At 43.1% G+C, this 18804-nt stretch overlaps 1 protein-coding gene across 1 annotated transcript in view; it reads right to left on the bottom strand.

Moving 5' to 3' along the window:
• Nucleotides 1-18804, bottom strand: part of Eefsec (eukaryotic elongation factor, selenocysteine-tRNA specific) — a 210933-nt gene that overhangs the window by 109694 nt on the left and 82435 nt on the right. The window contains exon 3 of the mRNA XM_038320802.2: nucleotides 15861-16068. Within this exon, the coding sequence (XP_038176730.2) occupies nucleotides 15861-16068 (208 nt within the window). The remainder of the gene's footprint in view (nucleotides 1-15860; nucleotides 16069-18804) is intronic.

Genomic DNA, 18804 nt, shown 5'->3' with positions numbered 1-18804 from the left:
TAAGGACTTCTGAGGAGAGAGATGCCAAGCTGTGAAGCAGCCTGCAAGTCACACAGAGAGCCCTGGGCTCCTGGCTGTCACCAGGTGTCATTCTTGCAGGGCGTGAGCTTTCAGTGCTACAACCTCCTTCAAGCTGTCCATGCTCTTGTAGTGACACAGCCCTAATAAATGCAGCAGTTTACTAGGGTGGACTTTGGTGATGTCCTTGAGTTTGCTCTGTCATCAGCTCCCTATCTGGACTGAGTAGATGTCTGTTTAAATCACCCTAGGAAGTTTGGAAATATTGTACATATTTATTCATTTATGTATAGATAAATATAGAGTTTAAAATACATTTATATTTAGTGTTATGTATTATTAGTCATATTTTATAGTATGCTAATAATGAGAATTATTTTCAGCACACATTATCTGAGCCATCACACTGTCTTTTTATTTTTTTTTCATGGTTTATTTTTTTTTATATTTAATAACACAGACCACCATACCTATTGAACCCTATATATATATATTGTGTAGAATATTCTTTATTGTATAATTGATACTGAAATAAAACAAATGGAATTTATGAGAGGATGTTTTTGTACTTTATTTGAGATAAATTTGTCATCAAAAACAGTATATTTTTTTCCTGATTAGAAACATGGTTCAATAATTGCAGGTATTAAGGGGCATGTAAATATAGTGTTAAAAATAAAAAGGCCACTTATTTTTTCAAAAAAAAAATAAATCACCCTAGGAAAGTTAACTCAACAATTATAAATCACACACACACACACACACACACACACACACACACACACACACACACACACAATTCCAGAGTTGGGAAATGCAAGAACTGAAATGAAAACTGCACTTGAGGAGGTCAGAAGTGGGTCTGAGCATGCAAAATAAAGCTCTGACAACCAAGATCATTCCATCTGGGTTAAAGGAGGGAGAGAACCCAGCTATACAGCACAACTGCATGTAAGGCGGAGCAGCTGAAGTTTAATGGTGCTTTATGAAATCAGGAGAACGGAGTAGGAGCATCATGAATGACAAAAGCATATTCTACCTTCCCAAATTTGATGAAAATTATTAACGTGCACATTTAAGAAGCTGAACAAACTCAAATCATTAACTCAAAATCTACAAGTAGAGAGATGACAGCCATGGTTAGTGATAAGGGCACTTTCCCCAGCTTGGGAAAGAAATGCACTCAGGCATATGTGTATGAGAGCAACAGCAGGGCAGAGCTGTTCTCAGACATGGAGACCAGGAGGTAACAGGATGTCATATTTAAAGTGAGGAAGTTAAGAAGAACACAGAAGTACCACATAGTCAAGTGATTCCACTACACACACAGACACAGACACACACACACACACACACACACACACACACGAGAACTGAAAACAAGAAACAAACACACGCCCACTTGTTTGTTAGTTATTTTTCTATTGCTGTGATAAAACACCATGTGATGGCAACTTATAAAGAAAGTGTTTAATTAGGCTAAGGGTTTCAGAGGGTTAGGGTCCATGATTGTGGAGTCAACAGCTGAGAGTTCACATCTTGACCCACAAGTAGGAGGCAGAAAGAACACTGGGAATTGTGTTATTTTTCAACAGAAATGCAGGAAATTACCCTGATGTGGCCTTTAGCTATCTGCAGGGTGCTCTCTACACAGCAGGAAGGACAGGTCCTGGTCCAGGTCCTGGAGAGAAGTGAACAGTACCAGTTCACAGACATTCCTGATAGGCAAGCTGTAAGACAACTTCCTGCCTTTTATCTGTGCCACATAGTGGTCTTACACTTGTGATGTGAAACTACTTCAAGACAACCGCATATGACTTCGAGAAGCAAAGGACAATGGCTCTGGGCTCTGATTGTTCTTCATGGACGGGCTCTGTGGGAGCCTTCTCAGCTTGGTCGATCACCTTCCTGGACCTGGGGGGAGTTGGGAGGACCTTGGTCTTAGCATAGAGTGGGGAACCCTGATGGCTCCTTGGCCTTGAGAGGGAGGGAGGGGAGGTATGGGTGGAGGGGAGGGGAGGGAAGGGGGAGAAGGAGGGGAGGGAAGGGGGAGAAGGAAGGGAGGGAGGGGGGAGGAGGAGGGAAGGAGATGGAAATTTTTAAATATAAAAAAAAATAAACCATGAGAAAAAAAAATAAAAACAGGCCAGTTATGTTAAAGTACAGACAGTTTGGAAAAGCTTATGTGGAGATTGTGGGATGACTGAAAGAGGAGGAGGAGGGGAAGAGGCATAGGACTCATGGTTTTGTACTTGATAGAGGCTATGTGCAGGTTACTGGTCCAGTCTGGATTTGAAGGACGTGTGGTGTCAACTAGCAGAGAAATTAGTGTCCTTGTTAGGAAAATCATAGAATCAGGGAACACAAGACTCTGTAGTGGGGCTTCCAAGACCAGAACACCGAGTTCTAAGTCTTTCCTGGCTTCTGAATTTCCTCCCCATGACGTTATAGTGTCCATTTACTCTTGTGCCTCAGTTTCCTCACTAGGATAGCAGAATCCCTGACACAATTACTTCAAGGGCTGAGTAAGGTATTTCAATGAGAACATCTAGCCAGGTACTGTGTGCATCATGTGTGTTCTGTATTATCTAGAGAACAAACACAAGATTCTGGATGTGAAATAATCATGGTTCTTGCCTCTCTGTCATTAAGAATTCATCAATTTGTGCCTGTAATTTGTTTTTGTTTTTAAAAATAAAATTGTAATTGTGTATATTTACTTCGCAGAGTGTTCCTGTTTCCTCTCTGTTGCTGTAATAAAATAACCAAAAGCAACTTGGGGGTACAAAATATTATCTGGTTTACACTTCCAGAACAGAATCCCTTACTGAAGGCTGGGCCCTCCTACAATAATCAAAACAAAGGCTTGGAGAATGACTTAACAATTAAGAGTAAGTCCTGCTCTTACAGAGGACCAGAGTTCAATTCCCAACACCTATATCAGGCAACTCAAAGCTGCAGGTAACTTTAATTCCAGGGAAATTTAATATCTTCTATGCATGAGTACAAATCTACATAATTTAAAAAATAAAAAATAAATCAAAACAATTCCTCAAAGACATGCCCACCCACCAACCTAATCTAAACAATTCTTCAATGGAGGCCTCTCCTCTCAGATGTTGTGCCAAGTTGACAAGGCTAAGATACATAGTGATAGGTTTCATAAAGACATTTTCCTTCATGTATGTCATGTACTTGGACATATTTACCAGCAACTCTCCCTTTTCTGTTATTGCTATTCTTTCTTGCAGATAGTTTCATTTCTCCTTTCATGTGTCAGATATCCATAGATGGTTTTATATATCTATATGATATCTAGGATCCCCAAATGAGAGAAAATACATGTCATATATCTTTGAGTCTGACTAAATTTGATGATCTCTGGCTGTATCCATTTCCCTGCAAATGACATAATTTCATTATGGTTGAATAGAACTCCACTGTGTGTATAGAGGCCACACCTACTTTATTCTGCTGTTGACAGACACCTAGGCTGATACCATAACTCAGGTAATTATACATAGTGCTGCATGAATATGGATATGAAGTTGTCTCTGCAGTATGTATGTAATTTGAAAGTGGCAAAACATGGCCAGAATACAGGATGCTATAATTATGTCTACCATGTTTTTAAAATACTAACTTAAAAATGTATTAATAATTTCTATAAGATATTTGCTTTTTATATTTAACTATATATAGTTTGTATCTTTAAACTTATTTATATATGTTGAAATTTGATAACATGAAATGAGACTTTTCTTATGAAATAATTAGAAAGTTATGTTAGCCTTTCCAGAATAAAAAGATTAACCAAGTTCCCAACAATTATCATAGAATTATATTGGTTTGAGAACTGAATGCACTAGAAGATAAGGCTTTGTTAATCTGGCCACAGAACATAGGTTGGCCACTTTATACAGAGCTGGTTTTGAAACACTTCCTATACTCACTAGCTGTGTGACCTAGAACAAGCTACCGAAGCCAGTCTAGCTTTAAGACTTTCTTCTTTCAAAGTGGTAAGGAGGAATAACATACACTGTGCAGAGTCATGACAGAGGTAAGGAATGGAAATCCCCTATCAGCAAAGTTCTTGGTACCTAAGTACACCAAAAAACCCTGTCTTCTCCTCATACCCTACCCACATGGCACTGTATCCAAGAAATTTAAGACAATGTGAGTGACCATTTGTGGAAAACTGAAATTACACATGAAACAAGAAACATACATGTTGCAAAAGAGGAGATGCCTCAAATTCCAAACACAGATCTGGTCACACAGCCAAGACACGCCAGACAGGCAGGACAGATCCCAGCAAAGCCCCTGAAGAGGAGGAGGAGGAGGAATACTATGAATGTGGTCACTCTTCTGTCACGTAGACACTGATTCTATTAAGTGTACAGGAATATAAGTGTTTTCAGTGAAAATATTATGCTTAAGGTATGAATGTAATAATTTAAAAATTATTTTCTGCTCTAAGGAATTTTTAAAAATTAACTAATGGCAGCCCAGTCTTGGGAGTCAAGAAATTTCTACTACTGAAGTTACAAAAATAAACACAAGATAAGGGGAGGATGGGGAGAGCTTGGGGGAATGGGACAGTTGGGATGGAGGAAGAGTGGATATGGAATCAGGGAAGTATGTATCTTAATTAAGGGAGCCATTTGAAGGTAGACAAGAGATTGGACTCTAGAGGGGTTCCTAGGTGTCCAAGGAGATGTCCCCAGCTTGCTTCTTGAGGGGTTCCCAGGTGTCCAAGGAGATGTCCCCAGCTTGCTTCTTGAGGGAAGGGGGCCTGAACTGGCCCTTTACTATAGCCACACTGATGATTATCTTGCATATCACCACAGAACCTTCATTTGACGTTGGATGGAGATAGAGACAGAGACCCACACTGGAGCACTGGACTGAGCTCCCAAGGTCCAAATGAGGAGCAGAGGAGGGAGAACATGAGCAAGGAAGTCAGGACCGTGAGGGGTGCGTCCATTCACCGAGACAATGAGACTGATCTAATGAGAGCTCACCAAGGCCAACTGGACTGGGACTGATGGAGCATGTAGTGGGACTGATGGAACATGTAGTCAAACCAGACTCTCTGAACGTGGCTGACAAGGAGGGCTGACTGAGAAGCCAAGGACAATGGCACTGGGTTTTGATTCTACTGTATGTACTGGCTTTGTGGGAACCTAGTCTGTTTGGATCCTCACCTTCCTAGACCTGGATGGATGGGGGAGGACCTTGGACTTCCCACAGGGCAGGGAACCCTGACTGCTCCTTGGACTGGAGAGGGAGGAGGAGGAAGGATGGGGGAGGGGACGGGAAATGGGAGGGGGGGAGGAGGTGAAAATTTGTAAAATTATATAATTAAAAAAAATAAACACAAGAAAAACGAAGCTACTACCATCTAGCTGGACACTGCAACCATAGCCTGTCACACTTGGGGCGCTGAGAAGACAAGGCAGGACTGAGCTGAGACATTTCCCTGAAACGTGTAAGGGAGGTTTAGAGAGAACTCCAAGTTTAACTTTCTCTTGTACCCACACCCAGACTCACCCTGCCTGCACTGAAGTATAAGCTGTTCACTTTAAGTCACACGACTTTCCCAGCTCAAGACCCTTGCCCATTGCTCTTACCTCCTCTCCTGATGGGGCACAAGAAGGGGGGTCACTGAAAGGAAGAGTCCAGGAAAGAACTCAGCACCATCAGACTCCACTGCCCATCTAAAGGACTCAAAGGAGTCTATTTGGCTAAGCCTGTCCCTCAGCCAACCTTTGCTTGCTGGCCTCTTCTTAGGACCTCTGGAGGTCTTTCTACAGCCCCAGATTTTGCTTTTCTTAAAGGAAAAGTCCTCTGGCTTAAATATTTTCCCAAGCAGCCATTTTCAAAGAGTCCAGTATCCATTATTCACACGGCTTATGCCTGGTTTTCTTACATGTTTCCTTCCTTCTTAACTGGACTAGGGTCTGATGAAATCCCGTTTATGCCAGGCTCTATGAATGGCACACAACTAATTCCAAGGGGTCCTGGAGCTATGGGGCAAGCAAGAAGCTGGAGTGCTTGCCAAGGTGTGTCTCTGTATGACATTAACAGAAATGGATGCTTTCTTCTACCTCTGCTCCTCACCATATCACCAAAGCCTTCAGGTACTCAAGAGGCTCCCTGCCTCCTTGGGCTCCCCTTCCTGCAGGCCTCTCTCCCTGAGGTACTCTAGGACACCAGCTGTCTCCTTTGGCCATCTCTCACTGGAACTCTTTGCTGATGATTGGTATCATCACCTCCAATGTGCATCTTCAACCAAGATCACTCTCTAGCATCCTGTACCAGCCTGCCACCTGCTGCCTGCCACCCACTGCTCCATGCTCTAGTCTGCAGTGCTCATATGGACTCATATGAAGAGAATGAAGCTGCAAACACGGGGCCTGCAAGGGTCTGCACCAGATCCTCTACATATATGTTATGGATGTTAGCTTAGTGTTTTTGTGGGACTCCTAACAGTGGGAGTGAGTGTCTCTGACTCTTTTGCCTGCTCTTGGGGCTTTTTTCCTCCTATTCAGTTGCCCTGTCTAGTCTTGATATGAGGGCCTTTGCCTTGGCTTATTGTATCTTGTTTTTGTTGTGTTTGCTTGTCGTTTCACGGAGGTCTGATCTTTACTAAGAGACTGGAGGGGGGAAAGTGGGTCTGGGAAAGAGGAAAGGTGGGGCAGGATCTGGGAGGAATGGAGGGAAGGGAAACTCTGGTCAGGATGATTTTATGAGAGAAGAGTCTATTTTCTATTTAAAAAAGAATAATAAAATAAAATTTTACTAAAAAAGAACCCAGACAGCCTGGAGCTACTTCAAGAGCAACTAAATAATCACAGAAGCCACTTCTGTACTAAAGTACAGTGTGACACATCAATATGAGCAGGAGAGACACTCTAAGCAGGACCAAGACCCACTGGACAGAGGAGTAGCCAGGCAGGCTGTTATCCTTGTACCAAAGAGGCTTGAGGTACCTACCTCAGAAAGGGAAATACCAGAAAGAGAGGAAAATTTGAAAAGGGATAGAAAGAAAGAAAAAGTTTAAATAGAAAGAAAACAGAAAAGTATTGTAGGATATTATTTTAACTGGGCAAAGATGTGTTACATTTGCTTATGCTGGTGGACTATTACTTTAACTATGTGTTACATTTGTTTATGCTGCATTTGTTTAACGATGTAAGGATGTGAGTTTAATTATGTAAAGATGTGTTGCATTTGTTTCACCTTGCCTGCCTAAGATATCTGATTGGTCTAATAAACAGCTAAATGAACAATAACTAGGCAGAAAAAGGAGAGGCAGGGCTGGCAGGCAGAGAGAATAAGAAGTAAGAAAAATCTAGGCTTGAGAGAGAAGAAAGAATGAGAGAAGAAAAGAAAGAATGAGAGAGATGCCCAGGGCAATAAGCCAGGTAGCCACCAGCCGGCAGACATGAGAATAGTAAAAGTAAGACATATAGAAGGAAAGAACAATTAAAAGCCCTGAGGCAAAAGGCAGATAAAGAGAAGCAGGTTAATTTAAGTTAAAAGAGGTAGCCAGAAAGGAGCCCAAGTTAGGCCGAATATTCATAACTAATAAGAAGTGTCCGTGTCATGATTTGGGAGCTGGTTGGTGCTCCAAGAGAAAAAGTCTGGTACAGTAAAGAAAGATAAAAATACTAATGTGGGCCAAAGAGGAAACACAGAAGTCAAGTGTGATGTTGGAGTGAGAAGGGCCCACAAGGGCTCACAGATTTGAAAGTATGGTTCCAGTTGGTAGACTGTTTCAGGACAATTAGGAGGTATGTCACTGGGAGCTGAAGTTGTCATGGGCTCTGAAGTTTCAAAAGCCAATACAGGCCCAGTGTCTCACTCTGCCTGCTGCCTGCAGATCGGGATGTAAACTCTCAGTACTGCTACGCCACCATGTCTGCCTGCTACCATACTCTGCCTTGATAATGGGCTCATCCTCTGAAATTGTAAGCAATCCCCCAATTAAACACTTTCTTTGAAAAGTTGCCTTGGTAACGGTGTCTCTTCACAGCAACAGAATAATAACTGCCTTACTTAGGGTTACTATTGCTATGATGAACACCATGTCCAAAAATAACTTGGAAATGAAGGGTTTACTTGGCTTACATTTCTACATCATTGTTCTTAGAAGGAAGTCAGGACAGGAATGCAAACAGAGCAGGAACCTGGAGGCAGGAGCTAATCTAGAGGTCATGGAGGAGTGCTACTTACTGGCTTGCTCAGTTTACTTTTAGGAATGGCACCAAACACAATGGACTAGGCCCTTCCCCACTGTGGTGGTTTGAAAGAAAATGGCCCCCAAAGGGAGTGACACTATTAGGAGGTGTGGCCTTGTTGGAGAAAGTGTCACTGTGGAGGTGGATCTGAGGTCTCATATATGCTCAAGCTACACCGAACGTCTCAGACTTCCTGCTGCCTACCAATCAAGATGTAGGACTCTCAGCCCCAGTACCGTATCTGCCTGCACACCACCATGTCCCACCATGATGACAATGGACTGAACCTCTGAAACTCTAAGAGAGTCACCCCAATCAAATGTTTCCTTTATAAGAGTTGCCGTGGTCACGGTGTCTCTTCACAGCAACTGAAACTCTAAGACATCCATCAATCACTAATTAAGAAAATGCCCTACAGGCTTCCCTACAGCTTAATCTTTAAGGGGGGGCATTATCTTAATTAAGATTTCCTCTTTCAGATGACTTTAGTTTATGTCAAGTTGACATAAAACTATCCTGTACAGTAACTAAGACATTAAGGCAAAGAAAAGAGGGTAAAAACCCCTATCCTGCTCTATACCCAGTGCTAGGCACATGCTCACCACAGGATCCCAGTCACCAGAAGCAAGGCTAAGGTCCCTATATCAGAGAAGCCGTGACTGGTCAGGGCTGCCAGAGGTCTAGTGTCAGAGTCCTTCAGGAGTCAGAGTCCTTCAGGAGTCAGAGTCCAGCATCTTCCACACAGGATACAGGGTGGAGGGAGCTCTGGAACTAGAACCCAGCACACCTACCCTGGCTCTGCTTCCTGGCTTAGGCTTAGGGTCTGGTGTTGCAGGCAAGTGTGTGCATGAGTATGTTCACGTGCAAAAGGCTCCAAGGATTTACCATAAGTCTGGAAATTTAGTGGTTTTTATTCAGACCCTTCTGAGCAACACAATGTTGAGTGCCTGGCCATTTTCACCAGTCCAAGATGGTTGAGCTATTTTCTAGACCTGTTACACATGAGGCATTCTGGCTCCTGGCCACAAAGAGAGGAGCTATCTAGGAATCCCTAGACTGCTGCTGAGGTTCCAGAATAAAGGCTCCAACCAAAGGGTGCCTTGTAGTATAGTCATGGCTGACCCCACAAGCATTCATGTCACCCACTCCCATCTTCTCCAGTCTACCCACATAAATATGCCATAGTGTTCATTGGCCCAGACACAGCAACCATGAGTACAGGCTGACCTTCACCTGTATACAACAGTCCTAGGTAAAAAAAACACATATGCATTTATTACATATAGATGAATTTATAAGCCATGTGAAAGAAATCTAAGCAAACAGAATGGAATTTCTAAATTTGGAATAGCAGATATCAAAATGGCCACCATTTATCAAGTCTTGTTTTCTAGGCAGTCAAGCAAGTTGCAAAACCGATCTCTGGGGTAACTGTATGATCCAGATGATTTAATGATCTGTGTGTGGGAATCACTGGCACAGTGACAAGCTCCTTCATTACAGTTTTCCCTTCTAAAGCACTGTGGCATGCAGGGTGCTAAGTGCTTCCCAAAGAAAGGTTATGAGGCTGAACTCACTAATTCTCAATTCATAAAGAAACAGCACCTCAGGGAGGAAGTATTTCCCAAGACCATGTGGCAATTAGCCTCAGCACCAGCAAGTGGCCACACCACAAGAGAGCACAATGCAGGCCTGTAGAGTCCACAGAGCCATAAATGAATCCCTGGAGACTGAAATTAAGTCCAATTCTAGGGAGAGTGTCAAGATGAGGGTAGCCTGGGGAATGCAGAGCTCTGAGCTGTAACAGAAAGAGGGCAATAAAAAGTATTTTAAGAGAAGAAAGAACCAGGAGTCTGGAAGAAAGATGCATCAGGCATGCTGTCAGATGATAACACTTAGTGGAAAAATAAACAGAAAAGCACAGAACACTGAACAGTGTCAATGTGGCGATAACAACCACCTCAAATTATGTCCATGTGGAAAAGACTGACAGGGATCCTGGGAGAAAGCATTTTAATTTGCTGCTGGGAAGATTGTGAGTACATTTTTATCTTTTATTCTGATTGCTGTTAACATTGATAAATGTTTATGCAAGAGTAATTCTAAATGCTTTCAGAGATAAAGAAATCACAAAGAAAAACAATCAAGGAGTTTGACTACATGAAAATTAGAAACTTGAGATGTCAAAACAAAAGCAACTAAAATGGGAGGAGACGAACACTGCTGCCTTGCTTCTAGCAGGTGCGATGGGAAAGGGTTGACGGCAATATCCTCACTAACATCAACACCCTTGAAAATCAAAGAGAAAGGTTAAATGCTCAAGAGGCAAAGGGACAAAACACACACGCTAAAATGATACACATAAGAGTCCAACTGCTTACTACATGTCAGGAAAGTATTCTGTTCCACCAGTAGTCACCTGAATACCAAAAACAAGCATAAACCCCATCTCCATCTAAACTTTCAAATATATCTTATATACTCAGAGCCTAACTTGGCTGCTGGCACCCATGTAAAATGGCAGATCCTCTTGGGAAAATGTTCAGATGTTCAAAAGAGGTTTAAGCTTTCATGACATTTAATTCCAAGATCTCACAGCTGAGAATCTACCATGAAGGAATGACTGTAGACACAAAGTTGAATGTTGTGCAGAGGTGCTCAGTTCAGGCTCATCTGGGTGTAAGAAGGAAAACAGCTCAGTCTACGGGGTGAGAACCTGCTATATATGTTAATAAACACAGAAACCAAATTCAAGAATATGCCATGATTGCAATCATATTTTAAAGGAGTTGGATTATATACCATTAACACATATTTCAGAGATGAGTGACCTGAAGTGAAACTAAAAGTGACTGCATTTGCAAAACCTCTACAGAATTAAACCACAAGAAGGACTCGGACATGAAAGCTATGAAATATTGAAGAAAGAAATTAAAGATCTAGATCAGTGGTTCTCAACCTTTCTAATGTTGTAACCCTTTAATTTCCTATGGTGACCCCCTAACCATAAAACTATTTTCATTGATAGTACTTCGTAACTGTGATTTCGTTACTATTATGAATTGTAATGTAAATTATGTGTTTTCTGATGGTCTTAGGGGACCCCTGTGAAAGGGTCAATAGACTCCTCCACTCCAAAAAGGGTCACAACCCATAGGTTGAGAACCACCGATCTTGCCATCTTGAAATCTTGTAGACTTTTTACTTCTTGAATACACAAATGTTCCGAACCCAGGTGGAATCTTCATTTGCCTTATATTGCTGCTGTTGTCTGTGGTTTTGGATCCAAAGCTGTGAAACTGTTGTCAAATCCTGTTATGAATGTGTTCTCCAGTGTCTTTTTTTTCCTATAGTTTTTAGCTCCTATGTGTAGGTTGCTGGTCTGTTTTAGTATCTTTTACATTGATGTGAAGTTAGAGTTCTGTTTCCTTCTTTTGCATGTAGCTGCCCAGTTTCCCCAGCACTATTTATTATCCCTTGCTTTTATGGTTGTTAAAAAATTAACCCTCCATCTAGACTTAGTTCTTGGCTTTCTGAGGATCAAGACGACTTATGGGGAGACACTCCATGTTTGTGGATTAGGAGACAATACTGTTTAGGTATCAAATGTACCAAAATTATCTTCAGAGCACTATCAAAACTCTAGGAGCCTTTCTTTTCACAGACACAGAAAAGCAAATCCTCAAACTCATACAGGGGTTCCAGCCAGCCATAACAATTTGAAAAGGGCCCGAGCTCTGAGGACTCTGCTTCGTGACTCTGAAACACACTATAAAGCTAGTTGTCAAAGTGGCGAGGTACCCCCATAAGCACAAGCATATAGATCAATGGAATGGAGTTGCAGTGGTTTGAGTGAGAATGTCCCCATAGGCTCAGATATTTTGAACTTGATTCTCTAGTAGGTAGCACTGTTTGGGGAGCTTAATAGTACAGCCTTGCTAGAGGAAGTGTATCACTGAGGGTGAACTTGGAAAATAAATGCCTTATGCCACTTTGGATTCACATTCTCTGCTTCCTGCTTGTGCATTTGAAGGGAAGAGCTCTCAACTTCCTGCTTTTGCAGCCATGCCTCCTGACATGATGCAGTCTTCTCTCTCTGGAACAGTAAGCCAAAATAAACCCTTCCTTCTATAAGTTGCCATAAAAGCAAGGGATAATAAATAGTGCTGGGGAAACTGGGCAGCTACATGCAAAAGAAGGAAACTGAACTCTAGCTTCACATCAATGTAAAAGATACTAAAACAGACCAGCAACTCACACATAGGAGCTAAAAACTATAGGAAAAAAAAGACACTGGAGAACACATTCATAACAGGATTTGACAACAGTTTCACAGCTTTGGATCCAAAACCACAGACAACAGCAGCAATATAAGGCAAATGAAGATTCCACCTGGGTTCAGAACATTTGTGTATTCAAGAAGTAAAAAGCCTACAGGATTTCAAGTCATATCTCAGATACAGATTAATAGAAACCTACAATTCAACAATGGGAAAACAATTCATTTTAAAGCTTAACAAAGCATATAGTCAGCTATTTCTCTATGAAAATACAGAGGTGACCAACAGCATGCCCACCACCATCCACAATGGAAAAGCAAACTTTAACCATAGTAAGGTGGCCCCTTTTACAGCAAAGATGGCTGGGGAAGAAATGCAAACAACCAGACATGGTGGTTTGAGCCTATAATCTCAGCTCTTGATTATCAGGGCTGGGACAAGAGGTTTGCCCAGGTAGGCCTAGGCTATACAGTGAAACCCTGTCTCAAGAAAAATAGCAAGTGCTGAGAAACTAGAGATATACTGAAGCCCTCGTGTACAGCTGCTGGGAACATCAACAGGACAGTTGCAATGGAGGCAGCTTGGCAGTGCCTCAGAAAGGATAGACATGGACTAGTGTACAAGCCATTCCCTACTCCTGGATACCTGGGTACATAGCTCCAGAGGAACTAAAATCAGAGTTGAAAGCAGCTCATCACTGACTAGTCCACAGGCTAATCAATGGTGGGAGTGTGGAGGACAACAACAATGAACACAGCACAAACACAACAGAGCAGGCTCAGCCTCTTCTGATACAGCTGTAACACAGATGAGACTTAAATGTTCTAGGAAATCCACAGAGGACTCCACTTCAACAAGGATTCCAGGCAAATCACAGAGACAAAGTGCAGAAAATAGGCTATGAGGGAGAATAGGAGAACTACTGCCGGGAGTAGTTTACAAGGAATCATAGAAAGGTCTGGGTGGACATACATAGTCTGAATACATTTGGTACCATTCGATTATTGGCTTACAAATGGTTAAAATTATAGATCTGTATATTTTACCATAATTTAAAAAACAAAACAACTTGAAAGAGAGTGTAGGTACCACATACCTGTAATCCCAGCACTTTGGAGACTGAAGCAGGGGGTTAGAGTTGGGTTCAGCCTGGGCTACACAGTGATCCCTGTCTCTTCAAAACACTGTGCATGGGAACATCATTATACATTTTAAAAGATAGGAAATCAGAAGCTCAATGTCAGCAACTGTTGTTTTAAGAAAAGTCTTTAGGTAGTCCTTCCTTTCAACTACTTTTCTGTAGTCTCAAAGTCTTCTATTTAAATTGAAACTTCAAGTAGAGAAGAGTAAGTTTTATCTTAAATATTTTTTAGGATTTGACCATACTAGGGTCCACATATGCTTCACGTTTTTCTTCCTAAACAGAGATTTCCTCACATTTATTTCTACAAAAACAGCAAAGGGAAGGAAATGACCACTGAAAATGATACAGATGAGTTCTTAAAAACTCAGCCTGTCACAGGGCTCCAGGACTCCATCCACAAGCAACCACCCTGCCCTCTGCGGTGGGGCCTCTGGGTATGGGAGGAAAGGGCTCAGACACCCCTCTGATGACAATTTCCTCTGGCAATATGAGAAAGTTCATAACCTGACTTCCAGCCAATGCATTAAACCAGGAAGGGTGACTCACAGACAAGTGAGATGCTCCCCTGGCTGTCAGAGGTGCGAGTGTTTCTGGAGTGCCCTCAGACTCCGGAAGGCCTGTCCGCAAGGAAGTGAGCTGATGCTGTTGGGCTTTATGCAGGACTCCAAAAACCTCGCTCTCCCCTTTCTGACAAGTAAATAAAATGGCAGGGAGATCAAATAACTCACTAAAAAGGAGATATAATTTTTTATCTTCCTTTTTACAGTCTCATATCCACTTCCGTTAGGAATAACGAAGTCTGAATTCTTATGCAACACTTATCTAAATGTGTCGATTTTATCAGATTGATGAATTTTGCTAACAAAAGGCAGTGCAAGGAAATCTTTTATGACATATATGGCCCATTCACAGGGCTGAAGCTTTAATTTAACCAACTTGAGCATTCTGAGGGAGAGCTGCAGGTGCTGGATTGGGAAAAAAAATCATAAATAGGAAGGTATATCAATCTTTATGACAGGGAAACAAAAACACTCTCTACTTGCTTGCCCTCCACAGGCTGGAGAAGGAGAGGCACGGAAGAGGATATTGTCTCAGGCAGCATAGCAGAGAGGAGGCAGCCCTGTCTCCCAGTGACGACTCTTCAGAACTGACCCAAAGGGGATGGCCAGAGAGGGAGAGACAGCCATTGAACAATGAGGCCCACCAGCTCTGTGTGCTCAACAAGGATATTAACTCATTTTTTTTTTTTTGGCCACATCAGAATTAGAAAGTTCTGTGGCCCCCAGGTGGCTTATAGCCCTGTGGTCTCCACCTCTCACTTCCTAACTTTGCTCCTAGCTCTGATACCTTGCTTCCCTGACAACAACCAGAGGCAACCGTGATCTCCGACATCTTCCTTTCTCCCTCCTGCATTACAGATACCTCTTCTCTCCCTGGGAAATGCCCACAACCCACTGACCCACATCGTATTTCTTCTCCCTGTGGCCCCTGATTCCACCACCAGGCCATCTTTCCGCTGTGTGCCAGTGATGGCCCAATATAAAACCTCATTTGATTACTCCCTGTTCAGAGTTTTCTAGGAACATGCCAGTTCTCTCTCACAAGATAAGAGTTGCAAAGGCTCTGGCTGCCAACAATAGCAGTCACCTGTCTGCAGTCACCCATTTGCAAGGTTCTATGATCTTTGTCCTGAGTTGACAGTGGAGCTGTAGAGAAACAGGTGGTTGGAGAACATGACATCCAGGCTCCAGTGCTGAGGCCTGGCCATGACAAGGGCAGGACTGAGTCCTTATGGAGCAACACAGAGGGGCCCCTGGACTAGGTTCCTAGACCTTGATAGCTCACACATCTGAGCTATAAAGTGCAGCACCTGTACCTGGCCCTCAGCATACACACAGGGGCACATACCACGGGTCAGAAGTGGCAGGATAGAGACTGATCACCAAAGGAGCTGTCTTCCATCTCTGGCACTCCCACAAGTGAGGGTACCCCATTTCCATATGCTCAAGTACTTTCTGGAATCTTAACAGCATGCTATCTTTGAGTCAGCTTCATGTAGCCACAGCTGTGTCAACAGGGAGCAGTCCGCTCACCAGGATGTAGAGTTGATCTGCCTGCCCAGAGTGTTAAATGAGAAGTCACTTACACATGAACTGTCATTAGCAAACCTACTTGGTGTTCTCAAGAGTCTTCTGCATTTTCTTGGTCATTTTGTCAATCGCTGCCTGCCTCTTCCCTTCTGCTAACAGGTCTATCTTGTTCAGCACCACAACCAGCTTCTGGCAGGCGATCTGGCCAATCACAAGGCACTCTGCGGACTGTGTCTGCATTCCCTTGGTCACATCAATCACGAGCATCATCAGATCAATGATCTGGGCACCTGGGACAATAAAAGGTAAGGTTAGGAGACGTGTTGGCTTAGGGAGCCTCACAGGAAGTTACCATGCCCAGTCCCAGCAAGGCACTGCAATAGTAGGCAGACGGGGAGAAGTACTGTAGAACTTCTGGCCAGTCCCATGAATATGCTGACTGGCATAAGCTTATCAAGCCAAAAGAGCTCCAGGAGAGGTGAGAAAGCTGAGAGTCTTCTGAGGTTCTGTGGCTGTGCACAGCAGGACTGAGTTTAGGTAAAGGATGCCTGGCTCCAGAGCCACCACCTCTCTGCTCTACCACTGCTCTCATTTTCATTTCACCCAATAAGGGGGATGTTGTGCAGGAAAAGTATGAATACCTAGCTACCTGCTCTTACTAAGAAAGACAGCAAGGCTTAAAAAATACAAGCCACCATCAATGTATGAGGGATTAGAGATGCAGAGCACTTCATCCCAAAATACCTGGGTTGCCTTAAGACTGATACTCACCATCTACTAACTTTGGTCTTATGCTCTGTTTATGGAGCTTCTGTTCTTTCTAGGAGGTTGGTGTTGGGGCAGCTTAGACTTCCCAAAGTAGAGTGATTAGAAAAATTTTTTGTTATATGCTCCTCGCCTGATATTGTTTACTTCTTGTAATTTTATATGATCTGTTCTCGTTGTATATAGTTGTATTTGGTTTCTGAATCTGCCTTATTTAGACAAAAGGGGGAGATGTTGGGGCAGCTGGCCCAATCCCTGCGTTTAGGGGCGTGGCTGCCCCAGGGGAGTAGGATACCCTTAAAAAGGATCGGGGCGCCGGAAGGAGCCCCGTTTGCTATCCCCCGCGTTACCTTCTGCTCCGCTGGACCCTTGGTTCTGTAAGTTCCCTTATTTCCCCTTTTATTAAAACTGATTTATTATAAAAGGACTATTTTGGTTATTTCCAAACCCTCCGACCGCCGGTAACACGGCCGTACCCCGCCGGTACAGGTTGGTGCACACAGAACTGCTGTATGTACCACACTGGCTGTGTATACATGTACAGTATGCCTGTGCTGAACAATGGCAGGTGCTCATATGACAGGGCAGTCATTGAAGAGAAACTAACAGCCACTATGTTAGAAGCACAGGTGTTAAAAAGCAGAATGACCACTGTAGTAATATTTCATTTGTATTTTAACAAATAAAGCTTGCCTGAAGATCAGAACACAAAAAAGCCACACTAGCCAGCCATATAGGCCAGGCGGTGGTGGTGCACACCTTTAATCTCAGCACTAGAGAGAAATATAAACTGGGACTCACTTTCTTTAAGTCTGAAGATTTCTTGGAGATAAGAGCTCTCTATTGGCTTGGCTACTTTGCTTTTCTGATCTTCAGATTGAACCCCAATATGTCTCTGGGTTTTTATTATTCATGCTACAGACCATGCCCTTTGTAAGGGGACTTGGAGGATTTCAAGTTATTCAATTCAATATTTTAGAAATCATATTACAAATAATGTTTAGTTATTGTTTCAATAATTTAGAAGGAAAAGGGGTATAGGGAAAGCAGGAAAACAGACATATCCCCCTCTGAAATGAATGGCAATTTCATCTTCAGTTACAAGATCTCCCCCTAAGGATGTCGGGATCACCCTATGATCACTAGCAAATTTGAAGAAGTGGAAGAATGCAGAGAGAAGACTCACTCTGAAAGTGAGTCTGATGACCAACCCCACCTACTGCTGTGGGAGAGGGAGGCCAGGAAAAGACCTTTTGTCCACAGTTGCCACACCAGTAATGCGTGCTAAGGTAGCATGATTAATCCTCATTACCCTGTTTAAGATGCAGAAAGGCTCAAAGCATAAAATGTCAATTCATGATCTAGGTCACATAGCCACCTGGCACCAAAGGGAACTACTCTGCCTTCTGCCCTCAGAGGCCTCATAGTCAGTGCTAGCTGGAGCTCTGACCCCAAGGAGCAGCAGTGTCTTAAGTGTAGGCAAGCTTGACATGGTCCAGCTCTCCTCTCTCTTCTTCAGGCAAGGATACAATGCACTGAGAAGGACAGGTGCATGCAGCAGCATCAACAGCAGCATATCCTTGTTTAAGTCACTGGGTGATAGGACACTTGTGAGGGGGACACTGCCTCTCCCATTTCTATGAACAGAATGTATTTACACAACCCAACAGCTTTTCACAGAATGGACTTAAGAGGTGAGTCTGGGACCTCAGAGGGAGTAGGCCTGAACCAGGACCTCTGCGGGTCCGGGCGTCGGTCTGGGACATCAAAGGGAATAGGCAGGAACCTGAAACCTCTGTGGGTTCGAGTCCAGGACCTCTGAGGGAGTAAGCCTGAGCCAGGTCCTCAGTGGTTTCTGGGTGCGCCCGAGCCTGGGAACTCTGAGGCAGTAGACCTGAGCCAGAGACCTTTGCAGGACCAACTCTGTGCCAGGGACTTCTGCAAGAGGGGATCCAGACCAGGATTTACAGATATAGGGCAAAGCTGGTAACCTAGGCCAAAGTAGGCCTGAGACAGCAAACTCAAAGGGAGCAGAGCAAAGCACAGGAGCGCTGAACTATCTCCAGGATCAGCCTGGTACTGGCATAAAAACAGACAGGAGGACCAATGGAACCAAATAGAAGACGCGGATATTTATCAACACACCTTCGAACACCTGATTTTTGACAAAGAAGCCAAATATATCAAATGGAAAAAAGAAAGCGTATTTAACAAGTGGTGCAGGCATAACTGGATATCAACATGTAGAAGAATGAAAATAG

The sequence above is a fragment of the Arvicola amphibius genome, chromosome 2 (genome assembly GCF_903992535.2).
Source record: "Arvicola amphibius chromosome 2, mArvAmp1.2, whole genome shotgun sequence".
NCBI lineage: Eukaryota > Metazoa > Chordata > Mammalia > Rodentia > Cricetidae > Arvicola > Arvicola amphibius.
Note: the sequence above shows the minus strand (reverse complement) of the source record. Positions and strands in the feature narration are given on the sequence as shown.